This window comes from Hylaeus volcanicus, chromosome 7 (genome assembly GCF_026283585.1).
Source record: "Hylaeus volcanicus isolate JK05 chromosome 7, UHH_iyHylVolc1.0_haploid, whole genome shotgun sequence".
Taxonomy (NCBI): domain Eukaryota; kingdom Metazoa; phylum Arthropoda; class Insecta; order Hymenoptera; family Colletidae; genus Hylaeus; species Hylaeus volcanicus.
Window position 1 is genome coordinate 8,037,130 of NC_071982.1, and position 19,696 is coordinate 8,056,825.

Sequence of the window (19,696 nt, forward strand, 5' to 3'; positions counted from 1 at the left end):
TTGTATATATGTATACGTATATATATGTATATATATATTGTATATTGTATATTGTACATTATATTGTATATATATATATATATATACAAAATATAAAATTATAAATATATTGTAAGTATATATACAATACATTTTGTATACATGTATACAAAAATACATATACATATAATATACATATTATATGTATATATTCTTTTCCTGTCAGTACAAATAAAATAAGTTATGTTTGATACAACTCAGGTCTAATTCCTAACAGATCTGTACGGATTTTTACGATCCCTGCGGCTTCCCCTGCCCGTGATCTTCCATACGAAATTACTGTTGCGTCACCTAACGCTCCTTCCTGTTCTATCGAATTAAATTGCCCCCCTCCTTGCTCTCATGAAATTCCCCTCTGTCTGTATCTATACCAGCCGAAGTAATTAGAGGATCACCCCCCCCCCCCCTGAAATGACTTTATTGCTCGGTAAGCTAACCAATCCGTACGCAACGTAACTTAAACATACAAATGGTTCGTACAAATATGACCACCTACAACGTTGTATCTACTTTTTGAAGGGTACGCCATTTCGGAGGCTGAAAAAAGGCCCAACTTTGATCATTAATTTTGAGAGTATCGCGAAAGGTATAGTATTTCTTTTTACAGTGTTTGTTCGACGTATATTGAAGTGTAAAGATAAATTGTTTTAGTACAAGATGGCGGCGACGAACCGAGTCTTGAAAATTCACTTTTTTTTGTCAACTGTGTATAAAATCTGAAACATACGTAGGATTTTTTTTTAATCAAATATTGTAGAAGTACTACATCATTAAAACCTAAAGATTTTAATGAATCGTTTTCTATGAATAAAGATGCCAGAGAGGATAATCTTTCATCTAACATTGTAGACCGATGAAAATCTGTATAGTTAACGACAGAACATATTCAAGTTTTGTTTACACGACTTAAAATCGTTTTTACTGAGAAGTTTTCATATAATTTTACCAAGAGAAATATGATTTACTCTATGGTAAATCCGGCACTGCATGAAACAATTGTATATGATTCGTATAATGCGCAGAAGAATTGCACACAAAAGTTTGAAAACGGTCATTTGACGAGTGGTGGTAGATTTATTGTTAATCTGGACCTCTAAATGAGTCTCTCCTACGTTTCAGTCGCATCGACAAAGTTCCGCCCGCTCCATCCGCCCCTTAAATTTTCAAGGGTTTCCATAAGACCGACAAACAGCGACTTCGCGAAAAAACCCAGCCGCCCTCCCTTAAAATCTCAAAGTTCGTTGATTTTTATTCCTCGCTGCATCCAAGGGTGCACACGCGAACGATGAAAAAAGAAAAAGACGAAGAAAAAAAAAAGAGAGTCAGACCCCGATGCCCCATGGCGTGATACACTTGAGCCATTTCGACGAAGGGAAGAAGAAAGTCTGATCAATAACATCGCCCCCAAAGAGAGGCAACCCCTCTGCAATAACTCCCCTATGGTTGTGGCGCATGCTCACGAATTAAATGCCATCCCTTCTTGCAATTTCACCGTGTTCGCTGCCCCTCCCCCCTCTTTTTCGACGGAGGGTGAGAACGAGGAAAAAAATAAATACACGGAAGCGCATACGCAAAGGGACGCCGGCCGTATAATGCGCGACGTTCATTGATGCTGGGCGAGCCGCGGTGACCTTGATCCTGAAAATATTACGCCAAAGGGCGCTGTCGCGGTGAAAAGTCACGGTGAAATTTTTGTGAACGATTTTTATCGCGGCTCGGAGAGAATCGCGCTGGTGGTCGGAGTAACCGTTCGAGAACAATGGAAACGCGATGCTTTATGTATTTTTCCATGGTACCGTTATACGCTGATAGTAAATATTAGGGGGACCGAAAGGTAATGAACATGTCATTGATTTGGAAAAGATTTTCGTTGAAAAATCGAAGGAATGTTTTAAAAAGGGAATCGATTAACAGTAATGTCTCCGTAAGTGCACGAATTTGTCTACGATAAATGCACAGAAACCAGCACCACCACTGTGGGGTATACCCTTTGAAGGGTCCGGGAGTTCGATCGCTGAATAATGTAAAGATAATCTTGGATCGGATTACTCGGCGAGACAATTTAATGCAACGGCGAAACTTTTTTGTTGTAAAACTTTTACCATCATATTCCCAACATTTTTCTGATTAAAATGCCACCAAACACGACGTGCTTCGCAATATATTTACTTGTAACAACTTGGTATGTATTATACAGGGTGTCCCAAAAATGTTGGAGGTCCTTTTGTAACCAAAAAATCTTTATTTTTAGATCTCGTCCAAAATATGGTTTCCAACGTTTTTTGGAACAAGAAACACGATTCTGAAGTCGAATTGTAGGCAAGCTTTGCGAAAATAAGACTCCAAACCAAGGAAGAAGAGAGATGTATAAGTAAACCACCTGATACAATTTCTTTATCGAGAAACTGATTCCAGAATCGTGTTTCTCGTCCCAAAAAACCTTGAAAACCATATTTTAGGCGAGATCTAAAAATACAAATTTTTGGTCGAAATTTGGGAAGGGAATTCCCAACCCCTTGAAATTTTCAGCTTTTGCAACTATTTATTTTTTTACTCCAGAACCTTAAATGGGAATTGGATGAAATTTTTACCGAATGTCCAGCTTCATAATAGGTATCCATAAAAAAATTGGTGACCCGCTACAAACATTGTAAGGGCCTCAAAAAAATTCATAAATGTTTTTGAGGGTTGTGATCTTTGACTCGAATTTTGAGGGTGATAAAGCCATCCGAGTGTTTTTTACCATCAAACAATATTTGTTGGCCTTCAAAAGAGCTTTCCAACCCCGTGTGGATGGAGTAAATCGGTTAAGAATTGAGGGAGTTATGGACATTCAAAGTTGACAACTCAATTTTGAGTCACGATTTTAGTCAATTTCCCCAGGGTTGTTATAGCAAATAAAAAAATGTTATCCAATCATCACGAAATTCGATACCTATACGTTTTCTTGGCTGCTAAATCCGAATATGATGTTACTTTTGCTTTAAAAAATTTTCCTGGGGCAGTTAGCAAATGTTCTTGGTACCAAAAGCGGTTATTTGACAATAACTGGAGAAATAATTATCCTAGAATTTTTTAACTATTTTTACTGAATTTCTCTCATCGATTTCAATGCGAATCCACTATTAAATTATTCGAATATTAAAATATTCTTTTTTTGGCCTTTCAAATTTTGTTTGGGCCCTCTGAGGACCGTTCACAAAAACCCTCGGAATACTAATCGATACCCTATTTCCTCTCTCCGATATCGAGGTATCGAACTAAACCGGCGCATCGCGGTACTTTTGATCCTCGCGTTATGAAATCCAGTCGCCAACCGAAGCGACCGTTTCATTCGTCGATTTGTTTGCGATTCTGGAAAGCACACTCCGGCGAGCACTCGGTCACTGTGAATTCAATTCCCAAAAACTGTAATTAATACGCGAGCTGTTCGTTTTTCGTCGTTTCAAAATATAAATTTTCAACGACGGCTGGCTGCGAGTTCCAGTGGGACAGTTTAGCGCGGATGCTGCATATTACCTTGTTCGCCACTTCAGCGTATCATCGTCATTAATGCACCGACCTGCGCATCACTTATGGCGTAAGTGCATTAATGCACGATGGACGAGATGCTTTCGGGAAAATTTGGAAAATAACGAGCGTACAGGAAAGCGCATTCGAAATTCGTTGGGGAATTACAAGCTATTTCTGCTCGGTTTCGAAAACGTTGAATTTTTTATGAAAGATTCAACTCACCTGCTGAATTATCGGCCGGTGGCTTCGACTCCTCCACGACAAGAGCCGACTGGTCAGCTCTCCTGCGTGTACACCCTCGCTGGTGTCCAAATTTTGACAAAATCGAGGACGAAAACAATAATTGCTGCGAAATGGAAGAAAGAAAATCAATCGAATGCCCTCGAACCGATACGTTCTTTTTTTATGCGGTAAATACAGTCAAACTTGTTTTTGTGCGGTAGATAGGGACCGCGTAAACAAAAATTTTAATCATCTTTTCTATTTAGATATACACATTTCTATGATTTTTATTTTATTTTTAAACATAAGTGCTCCCTTAAAATAAATATTCCCAAGTGAAACTTTTTTTTTATGCGGTCCTCGCATAATACAATAATAAATTTTCAAATTTTCATTACAAATAAAAAATTGTCTTCGACATGGCATGACAAATTATTTTATATAACTATTTATAAACTTTCTAAATATTTCTTTTTCGTGGCTTTTTTCTTATGCAGTCCCTACCTACCGCACAAAAACAAGTTTGACTGTACATTTTGGATATCGGAGAATTCAGCGTTCGTCATAAATATTTGCTGGTCGCGATTATTCGGTAGAGTGGAACGACGAGTCCAGGCGATAATTGCGCGCGTTAAAAGACACTCTTCTGACGTGGTGAATGGAACTTTGAAGTAAACGCGGAAGCGTCTTCAAAGGCGCCGTTTAATGCTGTACTCACTTGTATTCAGTCAGGGGAGTTTGTGCCGCCTCGTTTTTCTTGCTTCTCTCGCGCTGCCGTATCGCGTTATCCGTCAGGTGTTTTCCTGAAACAGACCGTTTTATGAAACGGTTAGGCCTCCGTTCCTTGAATCGGGACGTTTTCATCGCGATTGTATCGCGCGATCCAAAACTACGGCTACGAACTCTCCCGTGCAAACTCGTGGAGAAAGTAAAAACATCTCGATTTTGTTGAAATGGGGAAAATTTCGTGACGCGATCTGATGAAAAACAAATAGTCTCTTCGGTATTTAACACGTTCGCGCCGGCGTGTACCACCGGTGGTTCATGCTTGCGTATTATCAGATGGCGTGTGCCACCGCGCCGCCCCGTGGCGAGAAACAAAAATAGTAGCGCCGGCGTGTACCACTGGTGGTTCACACTAATATATCCCACCAGGCGGCGTGTACCACCGGTGGTTCACGCTCGAGTGTTTATCAGATGGCATGTGCCACCGCGCCGCCCCATGGCGAGAAACGAAAATAGTAGCGCCACTGGTAGTTCACATTATTATGTCCCATCCGACGGCGTGTACCACACGTAGGTCACGCTTGTGTGCTATCAGATGGTGTGTGCCACCGCGCCGCCCCATGAACGAGAAACACAAATAGCAGCGCCGCCGTGAACGTGTTAATCCTTTCATCGCGTAACGCTTGCCTGCCGCGCTTCTCAAACTTTTCCGGTGCAACGTTACTTCCTTTTCCCCTATCAGCGCGCTTCACAAAAATAATCAAATTCCTTCCGGGGGAACGTAAACCGTCCGAAGACGTTGAGCAGAAAAGTGCAGTTCGCTCGTGACGCAAGTGGTGAGAACTGAAAAACAGGGTGCAACGCTCGTTCATGATTCACCTTGGAACTCCGAGCACGCTATCAACGATAGCAGTCTGTTACTCGAAACGCGCACGGTGTCCTCGAACGAACGGTACGCCGAGAGCGAGAAGAATCTAATCGAATCTAATCGAATCTAATCGAATCCGATCGAATCGACTAAAAATGTGTAACGCTCTCCGACGACCTTTCGAGAATTCCGTTGCGCAACGATTTTCCCACCTTTTTTTCTTCAAGCCTAATGGATTCGGGGTAATCGTATGTTAAGCGATTGTTTTATAGGCTGATGATTGATTTCCTGCTTTAATATTCATTAATCGCGGCCTTTTCTAGACAGAAACCGAGCCGCATTGTATGGTAAACTCGTCAGAATCCTCGCACGCGTCGTCACTGACGAAACCGCATAAATATGCAGTGCATTCACACGTTCGTGTAATTGAATGCAGTTACAGACCAAACAGTACTCGGCGTTCTTTAAATAGACCACGGGCATCGCGCAAATTTCCTAATCGTTTAAAGGTTTTTGCGGCAACAAATGTTTTCTACGAAAATTTTTTACGAAAAAAAATTTTTCAAGGAAAAGTAACCTTGGATTTTTAATCGTAGAAATGGATATAAAAAAAAAATTCATAATGTAAAGAAAGAATATCAGAAATAGAAAAAAAAAAGTACATTTTTTAGACAAAATTTTGAAACCGTTTACTTGGATGTAGTTTTGAACGCTGAATTCAATGGTATACAAAGAAAAATGTTTAAGCAATTTTTTGCATTATTACAAAAGAATCATATGAAAAAAAGTCGGATGGAAAAATCCGTCAAATTTCTTTTTTAAAGACTCCTTAAAAAATAATGAACAAACAACTGTATGGATTTTTCGCTCAGCTTTCATTTTTTAAAAATGCAAAAAAGAATTGCTTAAACATTTTTTTGTTTACACCATTGAATTCAGCGTTCAAAGCTACATAAAATTACAAAGTTTCAAAATTTTGCCCGAATAACTACTGGTGGCCAGTTTTTGCGTCCTCCCGCAACTCGAAATAGTTATTTTTCCCCTATAATTAGGAACGGTACCGTACCATATCGCGTCGCTATTAATTATAATCAACCATAAACGCTCACTTATGTAGTCCATAAGATACGGTATGCTCATCTCCGAGCGTGCAGAGCACGCTTAAAAGAAAATTCCGTTGGACTACCCCTTTTCACATTTCTTTCTGTTTCTCTTTCGGTTTCTCGGGAGAATCGCGATAACCTCTTCAACAAGCTTCCGGGACAACCACCGAGCTGCATCGGTCGGTCATCGTTAACGTTCGATGCGTGAGGGATGGAATCGTCGATCGCGTAGCGATGTTGAATTTATCCTTGCGTCCGAATATAACCCGAAAACCGTTCGCGAACGCTCGACGAACGCGAGGCCCGAATAATCTTTCTAATTTTGAGGTTTCGACGGCAACGTCATCTCGCAACTGTTTCGCGGCTGCGAACGCGTAAGCCAATTATGCAACGGACCGAATGTTACGTAAACTGGAAAAGTGTGTCGCGTTTTGTGCAGGACCGATTCGAGACTGGAGCGCGTACGCGGAACAGCTGGGAAATTTAACGACGGTTGAAACGACTGCGTGAGATTTCAAGTGTTTATGGAATCGAGAACTCGAGAATTTTCGAGATCGAGATTGGCGAAACAGTTCGTTTCGGAATGAACCAACGGTCGTGAGTTTGAAACAAAGGACTGGGAATACTAGGGAATTCAATTTGGATATACAGTAATGCATAGTTATGCAGTTGAACAAGCTCGGGACTGACCTTGTGCAGTTATCGTAGATTTCGTGTATTCTTTGATGTTTGGCGACGAGCTTCGAACGTAGAGAAGGACAGCGAATAAAGAAGAGAACGGAGCGAAAACAAAGTCCCCATTAATACACAAACTCGGGATTCAACTAGTGCATTTATGGTAGACTTCGTACATTCTCCGATGTTTGGCGACGAGCTTCGAACGTAGAGAAGGACAGCGAATAAAGAAGAGAACGGAGCGAAAACAAAGTCCCCATTAATACACAAACTCGGGATTCAACTAGTGCATTTATGGTAGACTTCGTGCATTCTCTGATGTTTGTTGAGGAATACTAGAGAATTAAATTTGGAAGAATTCACGGTTAAGGAAATACAAAGTAATTCCGAATGATTCAAATTCGTTTGAGAGACCACATCTTGTGGCGCGGCCAGTAGACGAGGAAATCGTGCTCGACGGATGATACACGCGCGAAAGCAAAAGACATTCTCGATCCAGGTGCCGCATGGCTTTTACTTTTGACTGTGACAGATCCGACGAGCGCGTTTTTCTCTCGGTCCTGTTCGCGTACGAGTGCTTTGGTATCGCGTGGCACTGGTCCAACCGTTTCGTTGGCTTCTCTCGGCTCCGGCAGACGCCACTTGGCAGACACAGCGCAACCGGACTCGAGACCGATTTCTCATTCGTCTAACGCCGATAACACCGAGGAACTATGCAAGAAATGGAAAACGATCGCGTTCCGTCAAACCTGAACGAGAATAGACGCCGCCAAGAGGAGACAAAACTCCTTTGGCGTGTTTCTACGCTTCGATGATTGAGAGAAATTCGTATCGAGGGGGTTACCTATTTCTGTATCGAGAAACCGACTCCAGAATCGTGTTTCTCGACCCCAAAAACGTTGAAAACCATATTTTGGGCGAGATCTAAAAATACAAATTTTTGGTCGAAATTTGGGAACCCCCTTGAAATTTTCAGCTTTTGCAACTATTTATTTTTTTACTCCAGAACCTTAAATGGGAATTGGATGAAATTTTTACCGAATGTCCAGCTTCATAATAGGTATCCATAAAAAAATTGGTGACCCGCTACAAACATTGTAAGGGCCTCAAAAAAATTCATAAGTGTTTTTGAGGGTTGTGATCTTTAACTCGAATTTTGAGGGTGATAAAGCCATCCGAGTGTTTTTTACCATCAAACAATATTTGTTGGCCTTCAAAAGAGCTTTCCAACCCCGTGTGGATGGAGTAAATCGGTTAAGAATTGAGGGAGTTATGGACATTCAAAGTTGACAACTCAATTTTGAGTCACGATTTTAGTCAATTTCCCCAGGGTTGTTATAGCAAATAAAAAAATGTTATCCAATCATCACGAAATTCGATACCTATACGTTTTCTTGGCTGCTGAATCCGAATATGATGTTACTTTTGCTTTAACAAATTTTCCTGGGGCAGTTTGCAAATGTTATTAGTGCCAAAAGCGGTTTTTTGATGATAACTTGAGAAATAATTTTCCTAGAATTTCCTCGCATCGATTTCAATTGTAAACGTAAAATCAGAACCGACGTCAAAATGATCATTCTAAATATCGATGATTGCAAACAACAGAAACAACAACTACGCGGTGACATTCGACGACCTATTTCTACATTTCAATGACACGAGAAATTTCTCTGTGGAACTTACTGCTTTCACCAGAAATTCTTCGACGGGTCGCGGTGCAATCTCGGCGCAAAACTCGTCTATTTTAACACGAAACGAAACACACGATGCGGGCATTGTTTTTTTTTTTCTCTCCTTTCGGATAGCCGGTTGCTTTATTGGAAAGCTAACGGCGTGGAACACGTTAACGCTTATCGCAAGGTCGATGCACTCGCGGCTAATGTCGCGGCTTACATTCGCGCCTCGGTAAAGAAAAATCGTCGGCAATACGATCGTTACGGTTCGCGTCTCTTTTATTGCGCGAGAGTGCCCCCTGGAAGTCTCGCGTTACGCGAAATAAAAATTTCGTTTGCCGCATGGAGACATTACCTTTCATTGTATGGGCCCGGTAATGCCGCGAAACCGATGTAACCGTTCGAAATTTATTCTCTCCGCCTTGACTGCGGATTTCGCGCGTTTATGGCTGCTCCGTTACGAGAGGAATATATATCATAAATCAACGTAATAATACACGAGTATTTTATTTCGCACGGGTGGGTATATTCTACGCGCGCGTCTCTCGTATTTCCATACGCCCGTAAACGTACAAAATCCGCCTGGCTATTTATGCTCCCTGCTACGTCCAGCTGTTTTATTAGACGACAATTTTCTAATGCTTTTGCATCTCTCGAAACTGGTTCTGTTACTCGGAGTGTCTCGCAGGTGCCTCGCTCACCTTTTTCATAGTTCTTCTGGCCAAGGGAGAAATTGTGATTCACGTCCGGTGGATCGACATTGTCGAACAGGTCGGAGGACAGCTGTCTCTGCAAGCGGATCGTTTCATGCGTCAGCTCGCGAACTTGAATCAGCAGTTCCTGATAGTTCGATACCGGAAGCGTCATTGCTGTGCTCTGTGCCCTTCACCGCGCCCTTGGGCCCAGTTCTTACACGAACAGCCATCCGATTCGAATTCTGCAACAAAACGAACGCTGCGCGTTAGCGAAACGATATCTATTTGGGTTTGTCGCGATTAATAATTTTCAAGGATAAAAAAATCATGGTACGTTGCGCGGCAACGACTCGTTTCGATCCCAAAACCACTCAAACCCGTCTATGCGCGGTACTCCGCGGCTGAATAACTCTGAATCACGTGTCGTTGCAATCGCAAGACTTGGTCGCGTGTATGTGCGTGTACGCGCTCGAGTGTAGCACTCGTTCGTGCTTAAAAGAGCTTTTGTCGACGGGGAGGAAATCCAGCGATCCCTTCTCCTCTGACGGCACTTGCACGGCCACGTGAAAACCGCCAACGCGAACAGAGGGAACCCCAATGTTGCATTCCCGTCAACTGCTCTCGTTTCGCGGATTTCAGAGACGAGCGGAATTCTTATCCCCGCCGCGCGAGGAGATGTACGTTTTATCGTTCGAATTGCAATTAATACCTGACAGTGTTAAACTCGGTAAATAAGGGAGATTTTTGGACCGGACTATTCTTTATTTAGCTGAAATTCGTTTATATTATGGTACCACGCTGAATACATTTTTGGGAATTTTTGCAGATTTTTGTACTGTGCCAAAAACAAGTTACGAATTTAAAAAAAAAAAAAAATATGAGAAAAATTATTTTTAAATTAGAAATAGAATAGAACAAAAATTCGGTCCGGGGTGGGACTTGCGTAATAAAATAGGAAAGAAATCAAAGTTTCTTGGGGGGGGGGGGGGGGAGAAAAAAGAAGAAAATGAAAAGTTTCAAAATTTGGGAAATTCAAGTTTTTTCCTTGAAAAATCAAAAAATTTTGTAGAAGATTAATTTAAATATGTTGTTTTGTATTTTTTTCGTAAACACATGTTGGGGGAAAAACATCTAATTTGGTCAATTTTTGGCAGTGCTGTAGTTATTTGAAGAAAAAACATTTTTTTTTTTTTTAAATTCATAACTTGGTTCAGTACGAAAATCTGCAAAAATTCATAAAAAGGTATCCAGTAGGGCAGTATAATATAAAAAAAAAAAATTCCAACCAAATCAATAATGGTCCAAAACTGGTCGAAATGGCTTTGAATGGCCCAAAAATATGTGAATGTATAAGCTTATTTCATATACATGTTAGGTGAGCCGGAAAATTTGCAATTTTAAATACTTGTTTATCGTTCATCAGCTCATTGATTTTTATCGATCTGGCATTGGCAATTTGCGCACCAGATGGCAAAGGGCTATTGATAACGGGAGGGATTGTACAGTTAATAATTAAAAATAGAAATTCATAAAAAATTTGTTTGAATTTGATGTAAAAGAAACGACATTACTTTCCAGTACACCTAATATTTATAATGAAAAATTCATTTGGTAATATCGAAGCTATTATTTAATTTAATCAAACCTCTTCGATAAACATTTACGGGATTGACTGTGAAATATACATAATTGACAAGCGTACGATATTATGTAATAATTCTCGTATGATTCCATTACGTTAGCACTGAAATGGTTTCGCTTTGAAAAGCTGAATATTGCATAGCACACGCGTCTTCGACGTTACGCTAATAAGTATCCATACCGTAAAAAAAATATTCAGTTAATCGAGTAGTCGATAGTCGTCGTCGAGCATTAACACGTTGACTGCCAGAGAAATATTTTTGAAAATTTCTGCTACGATTAAATATTATTCAGACTATTGGAGACTACATAATCAAACATCCGACGTGGTATTTATTTTTGTGACTTCGTCAAAATACACGAATTACATTTAAATTCGTTTCCTGTGAAGCTTAACTTTCAGAATTAATTTTTTTAGTTCTTCAGTGAAAAGCACTGTCATCCACATATGGGTGGCGTGGCGATCAACGTGTTAATGGTATCGAAAGTCAGATTCCACATCCATTTGTTTCTTCGTCTGTGCCCGCGGAAAGGGGTCAAAATACTCTCTTTTTAAGAGACGCATTCAGTGAAGTTTCTACCCATTTCTTGTTGCAATCTAGACTGGTTCCAGTCATGGACCGCGAAGCGAAACAGACGCGCTCTGGCAGACCCGCTACGCCACCATTCCGCGATATTATTTTCATGAACTGTGGCTCCTACCGCGGGGTTCATCTGGGGCTTCCAAGTTTTCGCATTAAGACCAAAGTAATTAAAATTTAACGTACCAACGCCATACGACGATTGAATCTTACCTCGCCTCTAAAACGTTGTACATCGTAAAAATGGTCGATACGTTATCTATAGTATATTCTACGCGTATCTATTCTATAAAATTTTTTCTAATGTTTAGGGGTAATAGCTTAATTTGTCAAATTTCGTAATAAACTAATAAAGTGAAATTACTCGTTACTCGTTAGGTGTAGGGCTAATAAAGATCGATACTTTTTTATTTAGAATTGGGCACTCTACCATATTTTTGTATAAAAAATATACTATTCCATTTAAAAAACTGAAGGTCACCTTCGTTTCTCAGAAAATAGTACAAACACGAAAGATCTATATACCTGGTTACATTGCACATAAAAAGCAGTATAAATTTTTCCTGTTTAATTTTTTTTTGTCATCTGTACGTTTACGAGAAAAACACTGGCTAGTAATATCCTGAACACCCTGTATATACATCAAACCTGTCGTTTAATTTAAAGAAATTTCTTCAATAAACACAGAGGATACATTTATGGGACACTGTATATTGGTACGAGTCCGCAGTGGTATATTGAGAGTACTTGGAGCACCTGGTTGCCCCATTGCCAGATCGTTCAACTATAAATTACATGTTTACCTACTCTGGCCGTTTGACAATGTATCGCGTTCCTAGGATCACCGAAATTCCGCGAAAGCTAAAGCCTGACCAGGTCACGCACGCGAGGGGCGCTACGTACTCGAAGACTCCATTTTGCAAGCGCATAATGCCAAAACTCTGCTCCAAATATATATTTCGGACGGCGTTGTCCTCTTTGCCGTATTACCTGGAATTTATTAATGCGGTCAACAATTCGTCGTACAGTCGTTGGTACACCTCGAAGATTATACAAGTTTCCTCCAAATGACACGTGCACTACTTTCTTAATATTTGTTTTTAATATTTGTATTTCGTCATTTTTTCATAATTTTTCCATCATTTATTTCATCATCAATATTTGTATTAAATCATATGTAAATAATGATTTAGTTCAGATAAATTGTAATTAACTACGACAGTTTTTCGATTCACTTTTACCCTAGATAAAGTTACGTTCCTTTTGAAAGAAACACACACCGGTTACGAGTGTGTTATTATATCAGAAGCTTGATAAATCTGGAGTAAAGCTAGGTAAATTCTCGTCTACTAACTCGTAACACGTTATTCTGCGGAGCGACGATTCTCTCATTTATATTATTCCCCACACGAGACTAACATGATGCTAAACTGACATTCAGAAATGATCAATTCTCGCAAAATTTAACAGTACGCTCCAACAGCAATTTTCTGTCAGGCAATCATTTTATATTACAATTCGCAATTAAAGAGTAAAAACGTACAAGCTACACCGTTTAGAATTTTCTCCAATTATTCGTGCTAGGGCATTTGAATTAATTAGTCACACGGTATAAATTTCAAAATTATACGTGTCCCATTCAAAGGTTTCCTCGCGATTCGTTTCATAAACAGTACGACGAATGATTGGAATCGTATTACTCGATCGATTCACCATAGATAAACGGTTAAAAACTGGTTACCTTTCAGACATCCGCCACGAGGATTCCACGAGTCATCGCGTCGCAAAAACTGTATCCTAATTCCCCGCCAGGAAACGATTCTTCCTATCGCACATGCCGAACGAGAAAACGCACTTCATGTCATGATAGAAGGAGCGGGAGAGTCGATAACAAGAAGATGCAAACGAACACGCGCACACGATACACGCAGCGAAACGTGGACGCAAGAAGAACCTTCTCCTTCCGCTGCCGTTCGAAGACTCCTGATCCACGCTCGACGCAGCCACGACGATGCTAACCTCCCCGCCCCTCCAGCCGCTATCCCACCTCCACCACCGCGATGGAAGTTAATCGTGGCGGAGAAACCCCTCGTGTCGTTTCTACCTATACAGAGTGAGGCCGTAATTCCCGATGCGATCGCGAGCAGGCCGAAACTCCTCCACAGATGGGAAAATTCTTATCTAAACGAACATTTCGAACAACGAATAAAAGAGAAACGGTATTTTGGTTCGGTGAGTGGTTACATCAAGGATTCCTTGAAATTTTTGATCCCAACACGCTGGAATAAATCAGGGGTGAGTGGATGAGAAAATTCTTATCTAAACGAACATTTCGAACAGAAAATGTTTCTCATAAAAAAGAAACGGTATTTACAGCAAGGGTCCCTTGAAATTTTTGATCCCGACACGCCGGACTAAATCAGGGATGAGTCGGAACGCGGTCCCCGAGCCATGTAAAATCTTTACAATGATAGATTGGTTGGAAACTCGCGAGAGGGAGAATTGAATACCCATCGCTACTTGTATCCCTCGTTCCAAAGGATGTCATAAGCTACGAATAATTATCTCCCACCCTCCAAGGGCACCCCTTGGCATTTCCCGGAAGAGGATACAGAGTTAAACTCGAAGATGAGCAAACATAGCGTAACCAATTATGCTCGAGCAATTTCAGAGTTGAACAACCTTCTGCGACACTCGACTAACGTTTGCGAAATTTGATTGCTATTAGACTACTCTGTGACAACATACTACAAAAACAAGATCACATTGCGATTCGAGCACGTGTATTGTCAACGCGATGAATACATCATCGTGTAGAGACAGGTTCATTTTCTTGAGAAATTATTCTCAGGCTGCAGATTAAATTGTATGACGCACGCTCGACGGTGAAAACTAGTTCCACTTTCGTTCCAATTTTTTCCTTGATATATCGAAGGTCGCAAGTGCACCGAATGACTCATTACGTTTCCACGTTGCACGTTCGAGGATGCAATCGTAGCGAAACAAGTACGTACATGAAACGATAGGGTATAGGAGCACGACACAAGGAGATCGTACGAAGGTGAACCAAGGGTCAAAAACAGGAATCGGCGAAAATAGTTGATACTCCGATGTAGTATCCGATGTAGTACTCCGATAGCCGAAAAGAAGAATGAATTTAACACGGTCACGCCGGCGTGTACCACCGATGGCTCACGCTCGCGTGTCCATCAGATGGCGTGTGTCACCGTGCCGCCCCATGACGAGAAACAAAAATAGTAGCGCTCGGCTGTACCACTGGTGCTTCACACTAATATGTCCCATCGGGCGGCATGTACCACCGGTGGGTCATGCTCGCGTGTCCATCAGATTGCGTGTGCCCCCTCGCCGCCCCATGGCGAGAAACAAAAATAATAGCGCTGGCGTATAGCACGGGTGGCTTACACTAATATGTCCCATCGGGCGGCATGTACCACCGGTGAGTCACGCTCGCGTGTCCATCAGATGGCCTGTGCCACCGTGCCGCCCCATGGCTAGAAACAAAAATAATAGCGCTGGCGTGTACCACCGGTGGCTCGCGCTCGCGTGTCGATCAGATGGCGTGTGTCACCGTGCCGCCCCATGACGAGAAACATATTAATGTGAACCACCAGTGGTACACGACGGCGCTACTATTTTTGTTTCTCGTCATGGGGCGGCGAGGTGGCACACGCCATCTAATGGACACGCGAGCGTGAACCACCGGTGGTACATGCCGCCCGATGGGACATATTAGCGTAAGCCACCCGTGGTACACGCCGGCGCTGTTATTTGTGTTTCTCGGCATGGGGCGGCGAGATGGCAGACGCAATCTGATGGACACGCGAGCGTGAACAACCGGTGGTACATGCCGCCCGATGGGACATATTAGTGTATGCCACCGGTGGTACACGACGGCGCTATTATTTTTGTTTCTCGTCATGGGGCGGCACGGTGACACACGCCATCTGATCGACACGCGTGGCAGATTGCGTGTGCCACCTCGCCGCCCCATGGCTAGAAACAGAAATAGTAGCGCCGTCGTGTACCACCGGTGGCATACACTAATATGGCCCATCGGGCGGCATGTACCACCGGTTGTTCACGTTCGCGTGTCCATCAGATGGCGTGTGCCACCGCGCCGCCCCATGCCGAGAAACACAAATAACAGCGCCGGCGTGAACGTACTCGAATATTGCATTATTCGAATCGTACATTTGTTTACGCGTTTCCCGTACCGGGACTTCGAGTCACCTCTGGCGAACGTAATACCGCAATTGGTCGACATAAGGTCGAGTACGAAAGAGGATAAACAGCATCGAATTCCTCGATGGTTAATTATAGACGCAAGGTTCGCGACAAAAACAGAGAGACGCCTTGGTGAGAATGTCCACCGGTTTTCGACGAGTACCATAAAAGTACAAAGCTCCATGTGCGACCGGTGTCTGGTTAGTCACGAAGAAAAACCGTGCACGTTCGCGAGACCTCGTTGCCGTCGCATTCGTAAACACGTGCTGGACGCAATTGCTGCGACACGTTGGATCTACATACTCGGCGTAAAAAATGTGACACGAACCCACAGCACGTAACTAAAGTACCTGGTGTTCTTTATCCGATTTATTAACTTTACAGGATGAGGCGCGACACGTGGTACAACCGAGGAGGTGATGCCACCGATACACAGGGTGTCCTATTCGTTCCGAGTAAGATACTGCCGAGATGTCTCGAGGCGTTAACCTAACTTTCGCAATTTATTTCTTTGTTATTTTTGAGAATACTAATACGAAATAAAGCTACAGGTTTGCTGTACTCAAGGTCTTCCAAAGGACACGCGAGTCGTTGAACTTGTTCCGATGCCGGTTATAATGTCACGCGATCAAAAACATATTTCCATTTCAAGAAGTATGACCTTGAAGCCTCTTGAAGAACGACCTCGGGAACAAAACTTTTCCCGTTAACCTAATTGCAACTACGAATCAAGCGCGTACGTTTAATTGTACGTTCGTCGACTCATTTTGCGTTACAATTTATTATTTGATTTGAAAGCTTTCTCGAGGGCTCATCTTCGCTACATATTCGCGCGTTCTACAGAGGTTTCGTTGTCATAATTTCCCTCTCGAGGCAGAAACAGGAGAGAGCACTCTTGGCGTGCGTGCGTTCGGGCTGCGTACAGGAAATAGAAATCTAATACGTTCGCGATAGCGTCGACCGATACTCCCGCTGTTTCACCTCATCCTGAGAATTAAAACGCGTCTCGCTTCCGCGTGCGAACGAAACTAAAACAATCGATGTATCCTTTCGATACCCGCCGTATTAATAGCCAAGTCCCAATTTTATTTCTAAAAAGCTAGATGCTGTATCTAAATGTGCCATCAGGAATGATTACGTGCCATTATAATCGCGATTAGCTATACATTTCTGTCGATCGTTATCGCAATCAAAGATAAATAGTTATCAAAGATAACTAGGGAATGGCGTACGTCTCTACGAGGAGTAATTATATGCCAGCGTAAAGCTGCGGAGAAGCCACTCACGGATCGAAGAATTCATCGTCTCGTATTCTCTGGTTCGTTATCTCGGGTGCTTTAATTATGTTCTTCAAAGCAGAGAGACACTCTCGCTCGTGACGTTCCACGGGAGCTTGACGTTAATAAGCACGTCGTTAGATTAGCCGTTTGAGTCGACAACGCGAGGAATCGATTCGTGACCTATATGATCGTCCCTTTAGATCGAAGCATTCGCGAATCGGGAGAGACGAAAAACATTCCGATCGGCGCTTTCGTGCTACACCACATGATAACGATTAATTACGCGATGAAAGCACTTCTAATTACGCAAATGTATTTATTAAATAATACAATTTCTAACGTATAATTGGCTGTTACCGATACCGTTAGCGGTCGCTGCTTTGCAATTACGGGGCGCAACGTTTGATAAAGAAAATGGCACATCGACCTTTCAGTTTTATCGACACTGTGTGAAATAAATTGATGGAATAATATTATTTAGTTTATGCAAAAATGTATCACATTGTGTATTAAACAAAAGGCTGAGCTCTATCTCAAAAAATCAAGAGGACGGGGCGAAAACAGTAAGGTATGTCGACGAGACAATTTAATTTTTATTATTAACTTTTTTGTTGTAAAACTTTTACCATCATATTCCTGACATTTTTCTGATTAAAATGAGTCCAAACACGATATAATTCGGATGATATTTACCATGCATCTTTTGTTTAGTTAGTGTTGTACGATATACAGGGTGTCCCAAAAATGTTGGAGGTCCTTGAATCGCCATCTGAATTTTAAGCAGGGGAAGATTTTAAACCTCTATAGTATTAATATTAGTAAACAACTATTTAAGGGAGTAAATAATTTATATATACACGGTGTTCTAAAAATGTTGGAGTTCCTTGAAAGGGATGGTTCGGGAGGTGATTTTAAACAATTTTTTCCTTAGCGAAAATGTTGTTTCAAATGACCTCCCGAACCACAGCTTTCAAGGAACTCCAACATTTTTGGGACACCCTGTATAATACATACTAAGTAGTTACAAGTAAACATGTTGCGAATTACGTCGTGTTTGGCCTCATTTTAATCAGAAAAATGCCAGGAATACGATGATAAATGTTTTACAACAAAAAAGGGCTATACCTCCCAGTGGTGGTCTCTGTGCATTTATCGTAGAGAAATATCTATATTCAAACCTGTGTGTATCTTTCACGAAAACGTATCATAGCCTTGTGTCCTTCATTTATATCTACTTAACTTTTCACCAGTATTTCTCGTTTCTATTTTTCATTCCTAACTAAATAAAGATAGTTCTTCTTACTTTTCATAATTAAATAAAAATAAAGATTACTAGTATTCAGTGAATGTTTATTCGATCCCATATTCCAAGTCGAGTAAAGTGCACGTTGTAACCAGACACGAAACTAGAGTTCTCCTATTCTTATAAAAAAATTTTCCCGCGTGCATCGCGCGATGGGATTTCACGAGAGAAAGTTCCCCGTTAGGAAAGATAATGCATTAGATTCCGGGTATTCAATTAATCGCGTGTGTCGCTTTCACACTTTTTGCTTAGAGGAAGTTGGTTGCATATGCATGGGTGTCTCGGCTGTGCGTAAGGTCGTTCGTTATCGTCGGCCATTTAGTTATTGTTTCGATACAATTATTTCAAAAGGGATACGGAATTACATGAATTATTCGGTGCGAGAGATTTATATTTCTATGATATCGTTTCGCGTCGCTGAATTCGATAACGACGCAGCCGGTGCACGACCGGTAGCGTTAATTCGTAGAAGGAACACGTAGAACGATAACGTAGCAGAATGAAGGCGTAGAGCGCCGTCTGCAATGCTCCGTGGTCCATAACTGAAAGCAGTCCGGACTGCGTTAAGAAACAGGTAGATACGTTAGCTGGACATGCCTCGCGAAAGAGGATCTCCGCCTGTTTTCTTCCGCGGTTGGATGAATAAGGAAGAATATAAAATAAAAAAAGTCACGAATCTCGGCGTCTGCGGTGTCTAATAATAGCCTGGCTCAATGTTTCTCTTTCTAGGGCGCGAACGAGGTTTTGAAGAATCGATAAAAGTCCTTTACACGTGTGGCGATATGTCTATTTTTGAAACTTACGACATCGCCGAGTGGCAGGCTTTGGGATAAGTCACGTGGCACCGAGGTAGCAGTTAGAAAGAAAGAAAAAAAAATCACGAAACGCACGGAAAAGTCTTACGTATACGCGGTACCATCGTACGGGAACACCGTGCATGGTGTTCCGCGCTAAATTAGCCTGCCTAGAAATAAAAGCTGGCAGCGAACCGTTGCAAATGGCACGTTTCTTCCAATCCGCATTGGCAGATTGCCGGCTAATTATTAACCGAGAGATTCTCAATTATGCGTCAGGCCGTTGACCTGTCCATTCGCGAATGTCGCCGCGGTGAAAACTAGAGTTTATCGGACGG

General features: G+C 41.7%; 1 protein-coding gene across 2 annotated transcripts in view; it reads right to left on the minus strand.

Moving 5' to 3' along the window:
• Positions 1 to 13,714, minus strand: part of LOC128880313 (uncharacterized) — a 36,420-nt gene extending 22,706 nt beyond the window's left edge. For both annotated transcript variants that reach the window (XM_054130264.1, XM_054130262.1), the window contains exons 1-4: positions 13,478 to 13,714; positions 9,521 to 9,756; positions 4,493 to 4,577; positions 3,775 to 3,898 (exon numbers count right to left, since the gene is read on the minus strand). In XM_054130264.1, coding sequence (XP_053986239.1) covers positions 3,775 to 3,898; positions 4,493 to 4,577; positions 9,521 to 9,686 — 375 coding nt within the window. In that variant the 5' untranslated portion in view covers positions 9,687 to 9,756; positions 13,478 to 13,714. The remainder of the gene's footprint in view (positions 1 to 3,774; positions 3,899 to 4,492; positions 4,578 to 9,520; positions 9,757 to 13,477) is intronic.
• Between the last annotated feature and the right edge of the window lie 5,982 nt (positions 13,715 to 19,696).